We start from the raw sequence: 19,750 nt of genomic DNA on the forward strand, positions 1-19,750 counted from the left end.
TTAATAACTACATTAATGGGATCTACAAGAAAAGAGGGTACCGCCTTAGAGGAGGGACTGGAGTGTTTCTCTTTTTCCAAACAGTTAAGTCTGAGCCAAGTTGTTGGCTGCCTTTTAAAAATCAGTATATGAGAAAACTAGAGCGTCCATAGAATTGTGAAATGGTGAATCCCTGTCACTGACTGTATTCAAGCATAATTTGAGAGAACCACTGTCTTTAATTCTCTTCCTTTTATCATTAAAGCTTATTAAATGGTTGGTACAGTGTAACCATCCTTTAAACAACCATACTTTCTTTATATATCATTTTTACTGACATATGTTCAGACTTACTTTTGTCATAGTAAATATTTCAGCATATCTCTTGTATGACTAGAGTTCTTTTATCTTTTACAGGTGTTGGGAAATCTTCACTGGTTCATCTTCTGTGTCAGAATCAAGTACTGGGAAATCCGTCATGGACTGTGGGCTGCTCAGTAGATGTCAGAGTATGTGTTTCTGATATTTCAGTTTTTCTGTAGTTGTATTAAAGATACGTCCTTCAAACTACATGATCAAATTACAGTACTGTAGTCAAAATTAATAATAATAGCTGGGCTTTATTAACTATCTTCTCTGTTCTAGATACTATGCCAGGTGCTTTACATGTCTTTTCTAACTTAATCTTTTTAAACTGTGAGGTATAGCTGCAGAAACCGAGGCATAGAGAAATAAAGTACCTCAATCAAGTTGACTCAATGCAAAAAAAGCAAAATCAAGATTTGATCTTAAGTAGTCTTAATCCAGTCCACAGCCAGTATAGACCTGGGTATACACCCTGAATGGACCTGATCTTGTCTAAATAGTGTTAATCCAGAGAGTTCAGTTTTCACTGCTGTGCTATATATCTAGAGTTCACTTAACACACTCCCTAAATAATTCCATCTAATTCTTTGGCATTAAGACAAACAACTTTTGGCTAGAAATATATGTAAAGGCAAAAGCTTCTGGAGCCTCAGGTTTAGGTCTTCTGTTCCACTTCACATTTGGGAAACTCAGGTGCAGTGTCCACCAAATTAACCATCTTTGCAGATACTGTTGGTCTTTGCTAATCCCAGCTAGTCCTTTTCCAATGTCTCTTCTGCTATCATAATCTCTCCATTGAGTTAAGAAATAAATAGGGAAGGAATGATAATTAGCTCGATTGACAATTAGTTTCTTTTAGTTCTTTGAAGCTCTTCCACAGATTGTGACTTACATTGCTGCTGATTGGAAATCTTTTGTCAGCCTAGTTATTCCTTTTGAAGGTAATTTCTTCTATTTGCTTTTAAAAGATTTTTTTGGATGTTCTGTGGTTTTACTAATATATGTCTAGATATGGGTTTGTTTTTAGTCATCCTATCAGAAGGTTGTGCGTCTCAACAACTGTCTTCATTTTTCAGAATTTTTAGCCATTATCTATTGTCTTCCCTCATTCCCTTTATCCCCTCCTTTTGCACTTCTATTAGATTTCTGTCTTTTATATCTTAATTGTACTTCCATGTTTTCTGTTATTTATCTTTTGTGTATTCTGGATCATGTGCTCATATTTGCCTTCCAGTTAATTAAGAATCTCTTCAACTATGTCTAATCTGCTTTTTAATATATGCACTAAGTTTTCATCTTTGTAATTGTAATTTTTTATTTCTAGATACTCCTTTTGGTTCTTTTTCAAATGTCAAGATTTTTTTACAATATCCTGATCTTTCATTATGGCTTTACTTTTTATTTTAATCACTTTCAACATACTATTTTATGGTTTCTTTTGGATTTTTTTTTTTTTCTGAGTGAGTCTAGATATTCTAACGTGCTGTGTATGCCAACCATGTTTCTTGAAAAATGTTTCTCTTTGTATGGTTTATAATTCTTTGAAGATGATCACTTCTTCAGCAGAATTTTTTTTCCCTCTTTTCTGTAGAAGTTCTGTGTGCTGTGTTGTGGAAGTATGGTACTTTTTCATTTCTTTTGGTTACAGAGCCCTAGGAATTTCAGTGGTACTTGAAATTTCAAAGCCAGGAGTTTCCATTCCATCTAGATAATGTATATTCTCCAAATACTTGATTGGAGTACTGGCCTGTGGTTTCCATTTTTTGTGGACCCTTTATCCTGTACCAACCCTAACTAGGGTCCCTGATAGAAAGTTTTTCCTGCTTTCCTGAGCCAGTGAATGGTTTTCCCTACTCTCTTTCACTGCCTGGGCCAGATTTTTTGATGGGAACTATCATCTGGTCTTTCTCACTCACCTATGTATAGTCTTGCCTTAAAAGCCAGAAAACAGATCTCTATTCCTGGATGGGCACTAAAACTCCAGGGACTGGCCCCTGAAGCTATCTCTAAATCTAGGTCAGTTCCTACTTCTCACTCTGTTTTTAAGTTCTTTTCTAGCATCTGAGTATTTTCCTTTCTTTTTCTTGAGCTTGTCCTCTTTATTTTTAAAAAACATTTTTATGGCATTTCTATGAATTTGAAGTCAGAATGTCTGTGAATGTCTGTGTCATTTCAGCCTGCCATGTCCCCAAATTCTTAGCAGTAGAAGAAAACAAATACTAGATAATAAATGCAGTTGGCAACTTGTCAATAGCAAGTTCTGGACAAAATTTCCTTATGGACTTTCCGAAATCCCTTTCTGTGAGAGGGCACAACATTGAAAAGAAGAGAGAAATGAAAAGACATTTCTCCAAAGAATATATACAAATGGCCAACGGACACTTGAAACATCACTCAGCCTCAGAGGAATCGAAATCAGCACCACTATGAGATACCACCTCACACCAGTCAGAATGGCTAAAATTAACAACTCAGGAAACAACAGATGTTGGTAAGGCCTTGCATAAAAGAGGGAACCTTCGTACAGTGTTACTGTGAATGCAAACTGGTGCAACCATTCTGGAAATCAGTATGAAGGCTCCTCAAAGAGTTAAAAATAGGGGCACCTGGGTGGCTCAGTGGTTAGGACTCTGCCTTCAGCTCAGGTCATGGTCTCAGGGTCCTGGGATCAAGTTCCACATCGGGCTCTCTGCTCAGCGGGGTGTCTGCTTCCCCCTCTCTCTCTGCCTTTCTCTCTGTCTACTTGTGATCAATCTCTCTCTCTCTCTCTCTGTTAAATAAATAAATAAAATATTTTTTTTAAAAAAATAGAGCAACCCTACAACCCAGCAATTGCACTACTAGGTATTTATCCAAAGGATACAAACATAGTGATTTGAAGGGGCACATGCACCCCAATGTTTATCACAACGATGTCCACAATACCCAAAATATGGAAAGAGCCCAGATGTCCATCAACACATGAACAGATGAAAATGTGTTTTATATATATATACGTGTATGTGTATATGTGTGTGTATTTATGTGTATATGTATATATGTGTGTGTATATATATATGTGTGTGTGTGTGTGTATACATGCACACACACACACACAATGGAATATACTCAGTCATCCAAAAGAATGAAATCTTGCCATTTGCAATGACATAAAAGGAACTAGAGAGTATCTGTCATGTTAAGTGAAAAAAGTTGAAGAAAGACATATGATTTCACTCATACATGGAATTTAAGAAACAAAATAGATAAACATAGGGGAAAGGAAGGAAAAATAAAATAAGATGAAGAGAGAGGGAGGCAATCCATAAGAGACTCTTAACTTTAGAAACAAACTGAGGGTTGCTGGAAGGAAGGTGAGTGAGAAGGTGTAATTGGGTTATAGGCATTAGGGAGGGCACTTGATATTATGAACACTGGGTGTTATATGCAATTGATGAGTCACTAAATTCTACTCTGGTAATTGATAAAACAATATATGTTAACTAAATTGAATGTAAATAAAGGATTTTTTAAAAAAGAAATTCAGAGTTAAACTCCCACTTCCTGGGGCAGTTCCCATATTGCCTTTTGCTTCCTCAAGAGTGACCTTAGACTAATCAGTTTAATTCTCTGAGCCTTAGTATATCTTCTGCAAAATAGGGGTAAATTATATCTGCTTTAGCTAGCCTACAGGTTTGTAGGTGATGTTATACTGTGACTGATTTTACCAGAATGAGTATGGCACTCACAGACTCCTGTAAAGCCAGCTGGCCTGAATTGCATTATTGTCAAAGAATGGGGCATATGGAGGTGAAAGTTACCTTGCTTTTGTTAACTTTTCACTATATCTTGGGCTTGTTGGTCTCTGTCCTCTATCTTTGAAAAGAATGCTTTTCTTGAATGACAACATGAATAAAAGGCATTTTTAAATGATAATCTTAAGGAAAGTTGCCATAGACATGTAAATTGTTTTAACTATTGCTATAATAAAGTGAACAGTTCTTTCCTCTAGCAAAAATGATTAAATCTGATAAAACCATTACGTAAATAGCTTGGAAGAACACTTTCTTCTGTAGCAGCTTTAAATTGCAGTTACAGCTTCTGTGTTATTGAAACCTGAGAGAAGATATCTCCAGAATCCTTGTAGATCCATGAATACACTCTCTTCAAAACTCTTAGGAACAATTGCCCCATTTAGCTCATTTCACATCTAAGAGCCAACTAAAAATAGAGCTGATAAAGGTGATAATGTAATTGTTTAATTTGAAGTACTGGGTGAACTAATGAGCTTAATGTATATACTCAGTAATTACTACCATTTTGGATTTAGTATGTAGTGGAGAGGTGTTCATACTGAATTGAAGGGGAAAAAGAAAAGTTTTATTTTGCAGTATTCCTTATTCATTACTCTTCTAATTTTGTTGCCCCAAGTCTAATGGGACTAATATAAATGCATGGCTACTCTTAATTATAAAAATAAGACTTACAGAAACTAATCTTTTCACAAATTATAAATAAGGAAATTGACTTGTCATTTCTAGTTCACTTTAACGGGATTTTAACTTTCTAATTTACACATTGCATACAATCAATACTTATTGACTTTCTCTTTGGGCAGCATAGTAATGTGCAAGCACTGAGGAGAAATTAAAAAAAAAAGATAAGAATGTGAAGTAAGGTCTAGTAGCTGGGATAAGGTTTATATATATGAATGATTTTAGAAATAATAATACAAATGATAGCTAATATTTCTTAGTGCTTACTTTGGCTAGACACCCATTTTACATACTAGTTTATGTAATTCCCACAACAACCTTCAAGGGAGGTACTAATATTGCCCCTATTTGATACAGTGGTGGTACGGACAGAGGCATTAAATGTCTTGCTCAAGGTCACATCGCTAGTAAGTGATGGGGTTGGGATTCAAACTCAGTCAGTCTGGTTAAAGAGCCTGTGCTCTTGGGCACTGCTCTGTACTGCCTCTTGTTCCAGAGTGGTATTAACAAAAAAGTATTCCACTGCTATTACATACAATAAGCACTAAAGTAATGTAGCAATTTAAATTTAAATTAACTGAAATGAAAAATTTAGCTCCTCCGTTGAGCTAACCACATTTGAACTGCCCAACATCACATGTTGCCAGTGGTTACTAAACTGGACATTTCTATCATTACAGAAGGTCCTGAGATAGCACTGATAGAGAATATAAGTGTTACAGCAGCTCAAGAGAAAAAGTGATGTGCATATAAAGAATGGAAAATTATAGGGACACCTGGGTGGCTCAGTGGTTTAGGCTTCTGCCTTTGGCTCAGGTCATGGTATCAGGGTCCTGGGATCAAGTCCCACATCGGTCTGCTCAGCGGGGAGCCTGCTTCCTTCTCTCACTCTGCCTGCTTGCTTGTGATTTCTCTCTCTCTGTCAAATAAATATATAAAATCTTTTTTAAAAAAAAAGAATGGAAAATTATATTAGGTGTTAATGACTGAATGGACTATTCCTCAAGAACAGGGATATATATATTATAGGTAAAGAAGAAGGAAATGATAATAAATTTAGTTCTGGACATGATGAAGGGAAAGATCTATGAGCTATCCAACTGAAATTGTCCAGAAGGCATTCAGAGATGAGATAGGGAAGCTCAAGAGAGAATTATGAGTTGAATCATCTGCATGGTAATAATCCCAGACCTTGAGAGTTGATACGTTTTTCCAGAAAGCAAATTTAGAAGGAGAAGAGCTGAAGGAAAACCTTGGGGTATATTTGGAGAGTTGTAGATGGGAAGAGGGGTCAGAGAAAGATTGGTCAAAGAGGTAAGAGGTGATGAAATACCAGAGGAGCAAAGGGAGATGAGAATTTTATGAAGGAAGGATTGAGTTTTGATAATGAAATGCTATAGACATATGAGGAGTTAGAGAGAAAAAAGAATTGGTAGTAATGAAGTCATTGCTGACCTTTGAAAATGTGTTGGAATAGAAGTAGCAGAAACCAAATGATGTGAATAGGCAGTGAGGAAATAGGTTTAAATCAATTTTGCACAAAGTAGAGGTTAAATAAAGGAGTGAATGGGTACAGAATACAAGAGAAAAGTAACTTTTAAAAAAATAGGGGACATGAGTTTGGCTAAAAGCAAAATAAACTTAATGGAAAGGAAGAGGCAATCAGCAGTAACTGTTATATTATTCATTCATTCATTCATTCATTTAGTACATATATTGCCTACCTGCTAGGCAGCAAATTAGATGAGTTCAATTCCTACTCCTCTAGTACACTCTCCTAGTTGCTCTTTTTTATTCTTGTTTCTTTTCTACCAACTCTCTCCTAAGACCTCCTGCCTTCCTGCAGGCATACATACTAAAACCATACTGTTAGAGAGCATCTACAGCATCCAGTGTTCTTTCTGGATGTGTATCATTTTCTTTACTAAATTTCTTTCTGCTTTTTATTTACTTATTTTGGGAAGGGGTACAGTATACTTTATTGATGTCACGTGACCCTTCTTTAAGGGGTCTGGGATGGAAACTGTAAAGAGGTCAGGAGATTCTCCATGTGTTGGAGGATGAGGTAGGGCAAGGACTCCTCATCAGCTGAGGGCCTCTCTCTTCCTGTTGCTGTCACTGGGTCTGGTGGTCCAGGGAGCTCTTATTCCTTAGAGGCCATATGGACCATAAGATCCACCACCCCACTGCTATAGCCAAATTCATTGTCATACCAGGAAATGAGCTTGCCAAAGTGGTCATAGAGGGCAATGCCAGCTCCAACGGTGATACATAGTATGAAAGGTGTTAAGGATCACTCTTAAGGTGTTGGCCCTTTAAGTAATTGGAAGGATGAAGTTGCCTTTTACTAGGAGAAAAACAGGCTTAAGGGGGAAGATCCGGAAATTATTTTCAGGTATGTTAACTTTGAGATGCCTATTAGACATCCAAATTCTTGTCTGGTGGATATGGTAGCCTGAAGTTCAAGGGACTAGTCCCGTCAGGATATAAATTTGGAATTCATCAACATAATGATCACATTTAAAATCATAAGATTAGATGACATTGTCAAGAGAGTCGGTAATAAAAGAGAAGAGAAGAGATCCAAGAACTCAACCTTGGATTACAATTAGAGGTCAGAGAGGTAAAGACAACCCAGTGGAGACTGAAAAGGATCAGGCTGTGAAATGGGAAGAAAACCAGGAGAGTGTGATAACGAGGAAGCTAAGTGAAAAAAGTACTGCAAGGCATAGGAGTGGTTAGTTGTATCAGATGGGAGAGTAAGATGAAAACTGCTCATTGATCACTAAATTTAGTAACATGGAAGCCATTGGTGACCTCCATAAGGAATGTTTCAGTGGATAATTGGGGCACAAGTGTGATAAGATTGAGTTCAAAAGAGAATGTAAGGGAAAGAATTTGAGACTGTTGAGAAGAGACAACTCTCTAGAGGGCTTTTGCTGTAAAAAGGAATAGAGAAGTACTATATTAGCTGGAAGAGGACATGAGGTCAAGAGAAGGTTATTTTAAGATGGGAAAAAATATGTTCGCATATTGGTGGAAGTCCTTCAACAGAGTAGGAAAACTTTGATGATAAAAAGGAGAATTGATAAAACTACACTTTTGATAAGAAAAAAGGTGATGGGATCTCATGCATAAGAAGAGGGTTTGGCCATGGGGACACAGTTTATCTGTAATGGCTGAAGGGAAAGCAGATTATATGGGCACAGATGCAGGGAGGTGGATAGATACATGAAGAGCAGGTTGTAGAAATTCTCTTCTGATTGCTTCTGTCTCAGAAAGCAAGGTTCTTAGTCATTCTTAAGGATGAGGAAGAGATATGGGAAATTTGAAAAAAAAGAAAATATGAAATCATTATGTAGGAGAGGACAAGAGGAAATGGACTATGAAACTGATTAAAGGGCAGTTCCAAAGGGAGACTTGAATTTAAAATGAATCTAGTTAGCTTAAATACATATTTTTCTGAGTTTCTCATCCAGCTAGCTGGTTTACAGACCTGGAATTGGGGAAAAGGTGGATATAGTCAATGTTGGAATTTTGTCAGTTGAATACAGTGTGACAGAAGGGCAAAGGAGTGATTAAAATGATGAATCATAGCATTTATACTTAGGAAGGAAGTGAGGATTTGGAAGTGGAAGGGGAGCTGTAAATAGTGGTAGGATTAATATAGAGAGCTGGAGTATTAGAGGGAGGAAGCTTGAAAGACAGGAGACTATCAGAGTCAAAGGTAGTATGGGAATGATATGAAAGAGTCATGCAGATATGGCATGTCCAGTGCTCTAAACTAGAATGAGGGTGCTACCAGTGTTCCTAGAGGCCAAAATAATTGTTTTGATGGATTGATTTGTTAGGTTCATGACTACAAAGAAGGAACCCCAGAAGAGAAGACCTACTATATAGAATTATGGGATGTTGGCGGCTCTGTGGGCAGTGCCAGCAGTGTGAAAAGCACCAGAGCAGTGTTCTACAACTCTGTAAATGGTAAAGCATTTTTTATTTCTACCACATATTAATGGCTTAGAAGTATAGATAGTCTCATATAGAATGCTGTGGGACACTAGCCACATCTTATTTTAAGAAGGCTCTAATATACACACAACTCTTAATTTAAATCTGCATATCACATTTGAATTTGTGTTTCTAGATTCTAACCATGTTATTCAGAACATTAAATATTTTCTTTATCTAGGTGTTTGTATTGATATTATTGTCATAAACTAAATAAAACTTTGTTTTGGGTACTTGACATTTCTCCAGTCAGTGGAGTACATCCAATAGAAGGAACCATTAGGAGTCCTATCGTCTAAGCCAGATGTCACAGAGATAGAGGGATTTCTTTCATCTGCCCCTTACAAAGAATCCTATGTAATTATAAAGCGCTGCCTAAGAGTGTTATTAAGGGTGCAGATAATCAGGTACCTGGAGCAGACTTCCAGATGAAGGTGTGTAATAGAGGACATAATTGGGATTCATAGAGTTCCAGGGACTATACCACCGATACCTGTTATTTGCCTATAGAGGGTTTTTTTTGTCTTCTGCCCCTTGTTGAGTTCATTTTTTAAATGCCTTTTTTTTAACTGTGTAATGTAATTTCATCTTGTCTCTGATTGATGTCCAAGATTTGGCACCTCACCCTTTTTCCTTCTGGTAGATGCTTAGCTCTTAATTGCACCCCATTTACACTATGCTTAGATCACACTCAGTGTCAGATAAACATTGCAGTTACTGAGTGCCGTCTTCATTCCTTGTATTCCTCTTTCAATATCATAAGGTGTTGTGGATAATACAAAATGAAGCAGAGAAGGTACTTGGCATTGGATATATAGTATAAAATACAGTATGAGTTATATTAGTTCAGACCTGTGCCCCATTTAGCTCAGAATTCTACCTGAATGTGTCACAATCTGCTTGAAGAAACAAAACATTCATAAGTGGAACAAAACACAGTTATAAGATGGTGACACTAATATATGACATTGTCATGCAAGAAAGTACATGATAAATAGCATATATTAATAGAATGTATTTAAATGAGAAAAATAGTAAGACTGGTATAGTGTTCGGTGACTTCTTAGAGAATAGGAAAGAAAGAAATGAAGCCTGGTTTAGATCTAGAATCAAGTGATAAACTTGGATTCTATCAGTCAAATGACTTGTCAAAGCTGTTATCAATCCAATCTGACAGAGAAGTTTGTACATGTAACACTTTTGCTATTTAGATCTTTTTGAGAAAGAGTTCAGATAAAAATTATAAATAAATAATAAACTTAGCACTGAAGGTTCTTTACTCCATCTACCATCTTTAGTTTGCTAAGAAATGGAGCATAAGGATCACACCATTCAAATGTGCAGACTTTATTCTTAGCAGTAACTTTCTTCTCTTAATACCCTGCCTTCCTTCCTCCCACTGTGATGAGAAAGGCTGGCAATCCCTAAAGGAAACCTGTGAAGTGTCTCTACCTCTTTCTAAGGTCAGAACATACTCTGATCAACCGTCTTTCCTTTGGGCCCCACTATGGCCCTTCTAGCCCATGGTCTACAAAGCAAAAACTCTCAGCCCAAATGAAAGTGGGAAAATAAGGGAAAAGGTTGCTCATATGCCCTTAAAAGCTCAAAAGCCTTAAATAGAGATCCTCAAAAAATAAACTCCTCCCTATCCAGCCACTAGCTCATCTAGGCCTTTGTAATCCTTTAATCTCCCACCCAAAATTCTCACCCATAGTTTTTTTATATTTATGTTTGGGAAGTAGAGGAGAGGAGAAAACATCTACCACTCTTTGGCCTTAAAGTGACTTATTCTGCTTTCACCCAATCTTTTACTGTCAGATTACATGAATTCAAATTCTGGCTACCTCACTTACCATGTGACTTCAGGCAAGTGACTCAATCTCACTGAGCCTTAGTTTCCACATACGTAAAAATGAAGATGCTAATTCTTTCTCATAAAACTGTTCTGAAAAGCAAATTAGATAACAAATGTAAGGCATAATGTATAGCACCTAAGTGCTGAATAGATGTTAGCTGTATTCTGGAATGGTAGCTCTTTATTCCTTTTTTAAATCTGTCCTGTATCTTGTATCCTTATTGCCTAAGAGAAGCCCTTACTGTGGAAAGTAGAGGGAGTACAGTTGACTGTAGGGCAAGTAGCAGATCTCTATTTCTCTGTCCCAGATGCCAGGGAGGATACAGATTTATCTGAGCTAGCTAGACAAGACAGCTGTAACTTGCACAAGCACCCTATTTGCACAAATGTCTCTAAAAACCAGAGGAGCCAACTCTTATGCCCTTCTTTTTTGAAATGACATATCTCACATCTTTTTTTTTTAAAGATTTTGTTTATTTATTTGACAGAAAGAGACACAGTGAGAGAGGGAACACAAGCAGGGGGCGTGGGAGAGGGAGATGTGGGCTTCCCCCTGAGCAGGGAGCCCAATGCAGGCTTGATCGCAGGACTCTGGGATCATGACCTAAGCCAAAGGCAGATACTTAATGACTGAGCTACCCAGGCCTCCCACATATCTCACATCTTGAAGGTAGAAGAATCCTCAGTTTCACATCCTCTCATCACAGTAGAATCTAGATAATATAGGGAAAGTTTGGGGGTTTGAAAATCTGTAGTCTTCTGACCACAAGCTAATACTCTAAATTCTACTAGGCATTAAAGCTTTTCCTCTTTTGTCTATAATACTATAGTAGTTATCTGCTTTGTTTGTCTGCTATCTTATTTGATTCTATTAATTGTATTTCTGAGCCTCATTACATTTTGTTATTTTTCTCAATCTCTCAAAAGTCCATATATTTTCTACCATTCATACTTTTTGACTATCTTTTCCTACCCTCTTCTAGTGACATACTTCTTTTGCTTTATTGACTAAAGTATTGAGCTTTTTATAGCTAGCCATTAATTCGAAGAACTAAAAAATTTAGATTTTTTGAGTTGATTGGGCTCAGGTGATTTGTCAGCTGAACAGTAAGCAATTATATCAAATTAAATCAATATCTTTTAAATAAATTTTTATGATTTAATATTTTATTGAGTATAAGTAATAGTGTATGTGTGATATCTATGACAGTACTATGCACAGTGGAGAAACAGTTAACTTTGGTAGGAATATAATTTCTTATATACTTGATTCCTTTTATCGATGAGGTAGTTCAAGTAGGACCAGGCAGAGCAGGTACTCATTCAGTGTTGAATGAAGGAAAAAAAGACAGTCTAAAATGACATTTTGTGGGATGCCTGGGTGGCTCAGTTGGTTAAGCAGCTGCCTTCGGCTCAGGTCATGATCCCAGCGTCCTGGGATCGAGTCCCACATCTGGCTCCTTGCTCCGCGGGGAGCCTGCTTCTCCCTCTGACTCTTCCTTCCACTCTGTCTGCCTGTGCTCGCTCTCACTCACTCTCTCTCTGACAAATAAATAAAAAATAAAATAAAATAAAATAAAATGACATTTTGTCAGCCCTTGTAGAATTAAAAAGAGTTATATAACTGACAAAGAAAACTCTGTTATTAATTATTTGTAGAAATTTGTAGAGGAAATTTTAAATTCATTGTGTGAGTTTGTTACTAATACTTAAATGCTAGATTTATTCTGCATCCTAACACTTGTATTCACTAAGCTTCCCTTTGCCAGTGTGAAGTGAAGAGGAATTGTTCAGGAATTGTTCAGTACTGATATTATTTTCTTTGATTGTTTTAGGTATTATTTTAGTACATGACTTAACAAATAAGAAGTCATCCCAAAACTTGTATCGTTGGTCATTGGAAGCTCTCAACAGGGACTTGGTGCCAACTGGAGTATTGGTAACAAATGGGTAAGCCCAGATTTCTTCAGTTGCAGTGTGAAATGGTACAGCAGTCTTGGGAATGTACCCTCCGAATAACACTTTGTAACACTTTGTAAGAATAACACTTTGTTTGATTTACAAATTTTTTCTCCCAGTCTGTAGATCATCTTTTCATTCTCTTAACCATCATCTCTCAAGCATTAGTTTTTCATCATGATGCGGTGTTACTGTGCTTATTCTCAGATCATGTAGATTTTCTCCTGTGTTTCTTTTAGAAATTTTATTGTTGAAGGTTTACTTTTAGATCTGTGATCTGTTTTGAGTTAATTATAATGTGTGAGGTTTTGGGGTTGACTCTTGTGTATGAATGTCCAGTTGTTCTAATACCATTTTTTAAAAAGATGATCCTTTCTCCATTGAATTGCTTTTACTCCTTTGCCAAAAATCAGTTCATCATATTTATATGTTTCTGTTTTGAGACTGTAATTCTGTAGAGTTGATCTGTGTGTCTGTACCTTGACTAATATGACACTGTCTTTATTATTGCAGCATTATTGTAAGTCTTGAAATGAGGCATTGTGCTTCCTTCCTTTTCAAAATTGTTTAGCAATTCTAGTTCATTTGCTTTTCCATATAAATTTGAAATCAACTTGTCTGTATTGATAAAAAGTCAGCTTGGATTTTGATTAAATTGCATTAAGTCTGTAGATCAAATTGGGGAGAATTTTTGTTGCCTCTTCTAATCCATGAACACAGTTTGTCTATCCATTTATTTTTTAAAGCAAATCCTAGACAATTGTATCATTTCATCTATATATATTTCTGTGTATTTTTATTAAAGATAATTGTATCTTTGTATCTGTGTAATATTTGTTACACATATTTTATCTGTGTAATTTAATTAAAGATAACTGTATCATTTCATTTATATATATTTCTGTGCTTAACTTTATATGATAAGGACTTTTTAATATAACCAAAATATAATTGTCACACTTAAAATTTGGTAATAATTCTTCAGTATCAAATATTATTTTAATTTCCCAAATGTCTTAGAAATGTTGGTTTGTTCAAAATAGTATATAGATGTGGTCTACTCATTGTATTTAGTTTATTAAGTTTCTTTTTAATCTTACTTTCCCCTCCCTTTTTTTTTTTTTTCTTTTACTCTCTGGCAGTTTGTGAAAGATGGTTTGCTTATCCTACTAGTTTCTTGTATTCTGGATTTTGCTGACTGTATCCTTGTAATGAGTGTCTGCTTAACTTGTTTCTCTGAATCCTGAGTTTTCCCTAAAATGGTAGTTAAGTATAAAAAGAAGGTCTAAAAAATGCAGGGTTTTGGGTTTTGTTCTTGCCAAGGCAGTATTGTACTTATAATTACAATACCTGGTTGTCTGTCTCTTTGTGATGTTATCATGTCACCAGCCTTATTATCCATGATAAAATTCACCATCAGTTTTTCACCTGTTGTTTTTTTTTAAAAAAAAAAAAAAAAAAAGGATTTTTGAGATCAAAATTCAAATTGGATGTAAGATTAATGAAAAAGTGAATAAAAAGGAAAGCTAGAGCAAATTAAATATATATGGCAACATAGATATGATACATGTGTAATAAATATGTTGATGTGCAACATATGTATCATGTGCCATGTCTGTACATATATATACAGTATATCAGTAATATATTTATTAACGTGTGAGAGATTATATACAGGACTATAAGTGACAGAGATAAATGTCTATCAAAGATGATGGTTGATAAAATATATATACAAAAATTTGTATGTGTGCCAGAGTTAGTGAGTATATAGGAAAAGGAAATAGTCCTAAAGGAGGACACTCTCAAAACTTTATTCTCTAATAAGGCAAATTTCAATTTTAGACAATGTCTCCTAAATTAGTGTTGATATTGATAAACAAAATCAAAGGCCTTGAACTCACGTTGTCATTGACTTTAATGCAATAAATAGAACGATAATATTTTTAAGAAATGGGGGTTAAAAAAAAAAGAAATGGGGGTTATATAGTTCAAAACACCAGTGTTCCAAGGCTGAACAATAACTGAGGCTCTGTAAGATAATTGTGAAGGGCAAAAAGATTTGGTAATTTTGCACACACCCACTTACATACCCCAAGTTTAGATTATTCAAAGAGAAAGAAAAATAATGTCAAAGGAAGAAGAAAAGCTAGCTCAACTGGGTTTTATTGACTGTATTGTGCAGTATTGATTTACTGTCATAAGGTGTTTGCAGCCAGATTTTGCTGACTATTATAAATTGAGCTTGTAACATGCCAGAAATCCAAATGTGTTTTATTTCTCATATGTGAATAGAATTTAAATTAATTGATCAATATTGGGCTCTATATTTCTTTCAGTAATAGAAGGAACTAACTCCCTTTAGTTAAAAATAGGGAGAGAAAAAAAAAAGATTGTAATAGCCAGTGACCCAAGGCCCCTAACTTTAAGTGATTCATATCGCCTGTCCTCTGTCTCCCATGGCTCTTATGTCAGGACAGACAATTATTTGGCACTTAATTCTTTCCTTTTACTATTCATTTTGCATTTCAGCCACTTCTTTTCCTTTCCATTTGTTGAATCCACCTTTCCCCAGGCTATAGCATCGTCTATGGTTGATTTTTCTGGCCTTCAGCCTCCTTGTTTCTTAATTTCCTAAAATGATCTATTTTTCTTTATTATTCATAGACCGAAATGTAGGTATAGAACTTAGGCATACCCCAGAAGCTTGCCATTTTTCCCTCTGGCAAAAGGTGTGAGTGCCATGCCCCAGGTTCTTGTGTTTTTGCTCTACTGAGGTTTGAATCCAGTCTTTCTATCTACTTAAAAAAATTCCTGAGCTGTTAGCCTCCAAAGACAGAGCTTTAGGAGAAGTCAAGTCAGCCTACATTCAGATACCTATTGGGCATTCATTTATTCAAATAGTCTATAAACTCAAGAAAATAAAATTTGAGTAGTTAGATGAGTAGTTGGAACTCCGTAGATGGCGAGGATGGGTTGATATATGAACAAGTAAATGGAAGAAATTGGGACAAAAGTAAGTTTATAGGTGGTGGATGAGCAAGAGTCAGTAAAATAGTGTAAGCTACCTGCATTTAAACATTATGCATCTATATCAAAGTAAATTCTATTCAGCTGTTTTGTTTTTAAAGATTTTATTTATTTATTTGTCAAGAGAGAGAGAGAGAGAGAGAGAGAGCGCAAGCAGGAGGAGCAGCAGGCAGAAGGAGAAGCAGGCTCCCTACTGAGCAAGGAGTCCAATGTGGGACTCAATCCCAAGATCCTGGTATCATGACGCTTAACCAACTGAGCCACCAGGCGTCCCTTAGTCACCTCTTCATTATTATTTATCACAGGGATTATGACCGGGAACAGTTTGCTGATAACCAGATCCCACTGTTGGTAATAGGGACTAAACTGGATCAGATTCATGAAACCAAGCGCCATGAAGTTTTAACCAGAACTGCTTTCCTGGCTGAGGATTTCAATGCAGAAGAAATTAATTTGGTATGTATTCTCACTAATCATTAGGTAAAGGCAAAACCGAAGACTTAAGGAGTCACAAATTCTTTTTTTTTTTTTTTTTTTAAGATTTTTTTTTTTTTAATTTATTTATCTGACAGAAATCACAAGTAGGCAGAGAGACAGGCAGAGATGGGGGGTGGGGGCGGAAGCAGGCTTCCTGCTGAGCAGAGAACCCGATGTGGGGCTCCATCCCAGGACCACAGGATCATGACCTGAGCCAAAGGCAGAGGCTTTAACCCACTGAGCCACCCAGGCACTTTATACTAAAATCAGGCATTTGGGTTCTGGTCCAAAATGTAATAAAGATTAGAATCAACATAGACTGTCAGATGGGGACAGTCAGTTCAACTTCCTTGAATGCTGATCTTTTGGAAGGTTCAAACTTTGTCCTATGAATAATATAAATCTTGGGCTTTTTCTTAAAAAGATTTTTTAAGATCACACCAAAAAAATTAGGGTAACAAATAAAGGTCACTGACACCTTAATTATTCTTGCTTTAGAAAAGCCTCTTAGTTTCTTAAGCTACAGAATTTAACTTAAAGGGCAAACAAATAGATAAATGAGAAAACTACAAATTGTAAACTAGGAGTGCTTCATGAGCATAGTTTTTTCCTGAGATATGTAGCTCAGTTTGAACCAAACACTAAAAAGGCTAAGAAAAGTTCTCACATAAGCCAGATAGTGTTGCCCAGAGAAGGATCCTGGCCAACAGCCTCGGTCACCATTTAAATGGTATTGTTCACAAGTTGGATTTCTGCGACATATTCAGTGCCCTGGCAATTCCAGACATATGGTAGTAGTGGCTGTTTCATAATACTAGTGACTATCATATACTCAACACTTAATTTGTGCCACACACTGTTCTAGTGCTTTATGTACATTATCTCATACTTGTCTTCACATCAACACTATAAGGTAGATGCTGTAAGTATTTCCATTTTAAAGATGAAGATTAGAACCAGAAAGAGGTAAGTAGGCCATGGTTATACGGGTCAAACCAGGCACTCTGACTCCCAAGCCAGTGCTCTACAATTAAGCCTATTTTCCACTTAATTATTGTCCAGCTAACATTTAGAATCTCAGAGTTGAAAGAAGTCTTAGAAATCATCTAGATCACTAATTACCCAAACCTGACTGCATACTCATGTTATCAGTGTAGCTGTGAAAAAATTTGAATAAGTGCCCCACAGCTGGAGCTTTTCATTCATAAGGTCTGACAAGAGGACCAGGACTGTAATTGGACCAGGACTGTAATTTTAACTAATGACTCAGGTAATTTTGATGCCCTTAACCCTGTATATCAACATTTGTGAACACTGCTTGCTTTAGACCAACCTCTCCCCCATAACTGCATCAACTTCTGCCTGCCATTCCATTGTTTTTTACATTCTGCATTGCCATGGGGGGGGGGGGTACCTTATTTTTCTCACCTGCCACCATGGAATATTCAGTGTAAATGCCCTAGCTGGTTGCACTGGACCATAGTATTCCAGAGGACTTCTGTTAACGTAGAATATATCATAGCTTTGTTGAAGCAGTGCTGAAGTTACTTTGTTCAAACATTATTTGCAGTGGGAAATTACCATTGAATACACTTAATTTGTTCCAGAAATTACTTTCAGTGTATTTTGGAATATATCTATTTGTAGTACTCATGCGTTTCTGTGACCATCACCTGGGTATGTATTTTTCCTATTTTCCTTGCAAAGGGAGGGCCATCTTTTAATTGTTAACAAGGTATAAAGGTACTCAGGTGGTGGTACTTTGGCACACATGGTTTCCACAGAGTTCACATGCAACATACTTTTGACCTGTTATCAGTGTACAGATTCAAGAACACAGCAGAAACAACAGGAGGGTTTTGAGGATGCAGGGGAAGAAAAACTGAGGAGGAAAATTTGATACGAGTTTCAAAAAGAAATAACAGTCAGAAAGACTCAGCAAGTAAGTATAAAGCCTCCAGTAAAAATGTAACGTGACAATATTAGTGTTAGCATCTTTGGTTACTATATGAATTTACTTAAAACTATTTAAAAAAAAAAAACATAAGAATCAACATAAATGTATATATCAAAGATGGAATCAAAGTTACCATCTTATGCCTAAACAAGTTGGTTTAAATTATAAATAGGGAGATGATTACTTATTTTTTAAAATCCTCTTAGGCTTATTGTGTCTAGGACAGATTTTTCTCTGTTTACTTCAAAGTGATTATATTGAAGCATCTTCCCTAGTTAATATTCCTTTCGCAAGCTTAGATAAGCTATTTAAAGCTATTAATCTTCAGTCTTTGCCCTCAGCCATGATCAGTGGCAGATGGCTCTTTAAACTCTAAAATTCTTATCCTAAGATCATAGGGTTTCTCTGGCCTGGTCAACCTGTAACTGGGAGCCCTAGAATTAAGTTTTGGGAGGTTCTGCTTGTTTGCTGTTTGATTTGGTTTTTATATTTAGCACTGTAGCTCTATTTGGAGTCATCTCTGAAGTGTTGACATTGTGATGACTAATCAATATCCATTTTGTAAAACATGTCTAACACAAGTCTACCTCAGGTTTGTCTCTTATGTGCCCCAGTTGCCGTGTAAATGTGTTCAGACATTATTTCAAGTACAGCAGTTTATACATTGATGTTTCAGTCTATTTGATCCATACATGGAATTAACTTTTATTATGTTAGGCACTTTTGTGCCTGAAAATTCAATCTGATAGCATTTTCTCAGCATGAAAAGAGAAGGGAACTAATATTTCAGTATCTGCTATGTATGTGCCAGAAGGGAACTAATATTTCAGTATCTGCTATGTATGCATTATCTTACTTGATTTTCACAAAAATCCTGTGGGATAAGTATTATGTTATCCTCATAACACAAAAGAGTAAGCCCAAATCTAAAGGCATAGTAATCTAACCAATGTCACATAATGTAGAGATACTATGACGGATATTCAGATTCAAAACTTGCTGGCTTCAAAGACCTAATTTTTCTAGTACTCTAATGATTTTTGTAAAGTTTGTTGTAGTCTCTTTTTTGTGTGGTTTTGGAAAATGTATTCCAGCGTCCAGCCAAAATTAAAAATGTGAGCCTCATAATATTATATGTGGATATAATAGGTGATTGTTAGAAAATTTACCAGAAAAGAATTGTGTGGGCTTAAGAGATTATAAAACAGAATAAATGCAACAGCAGTGATTTCAGTAATTGCCCAAGGGACACAGACCATCTGCAACTGAAAGACAAATACCATCTTTGTAAAGGAACCTACACGGTATCTTCAGAGTTTGGTCTTAGGTGGCATTTGAAGTAAAATTCAAAGTGCTCTATCTCTTAAGGTGGCGAGTTAATTATTACAAGCAAAAGCAACTTAACAGTGAAATTCCAGGAAAGGATAATAAACCCTTTGAGATCTTTACTGATCATTGTAATTTACTAGTTATCTCATTTTAATGTTGCACATTGTTTGTTCTCTTCTGGGCCCCATTTTTTCCCCTATTTTTCAGAATCCTATTTAATAGGATATATCTATCATTCATTATTATTTATCATTATTATTATTTATCATTATTTATTAAAAATAATACTTAATGATATTTAATAATAAACTTACT

The 19,750-nt window shown here is 36.0% G+C and overlaps 1 protein-coding gene across 2 annotated transcripts in view; it reads left to right on the forward strand.

The window, feature by feature from the left end:
- RABL3 (RAB, member of RAS oncogene family like 3) overlaps window positions 1-19,750 on the forward strand; it is a 31,171-nt gene that overhangs the window by 4,017 nt on the left and 7,404 nt on the right. Inside the window, exons 2-6 of one of the 2 annotated variants that reach the window (XR_009351114.1) lie at window positions 397-488; window positions 8,672-8,801; window positions 12,519-12,633; window positions 15,978-16,128; window positions 17,969-18,091. Coding sequence is in view for 1 of the 2 variants with exons in the window: in XM_059163949.1 (XP_059019932.1) it covers window positions 397-488; window positions 8,672-8,801; window positions 12,519-12,633; window positions 15,978-16,128 (488 nt within the window). In the remaining variant the exon portion in view is untranslated. The remainder of the gene's footprint in view (window positions 1-396; window positions 489-8,671; window positions 8,802-12,518; window positions 12,634-15,977; window positions 16,129-17,968; window positions 18,092-19,750) is intronic. The other variant, XM_059163949.1, reaches the window with a different exon arrangement.

The sequence above is a fragment of the Mustela lutreola genome, chromosome 2 (genome assembly GCF_030435805.1).
Source record: "Mustela lutreola isolate mMusLut2 chromosome 2, mMusLut2.pri, whole genome shotgun sequence".
In the NCBI taxonomy this organism is placed as follows: domain Eukaryota; kingdom Metazoa; phylum Chordata; class Mammalia; order Carnivora; family Mustelidae; genus Mustela; species Mustela lutreola.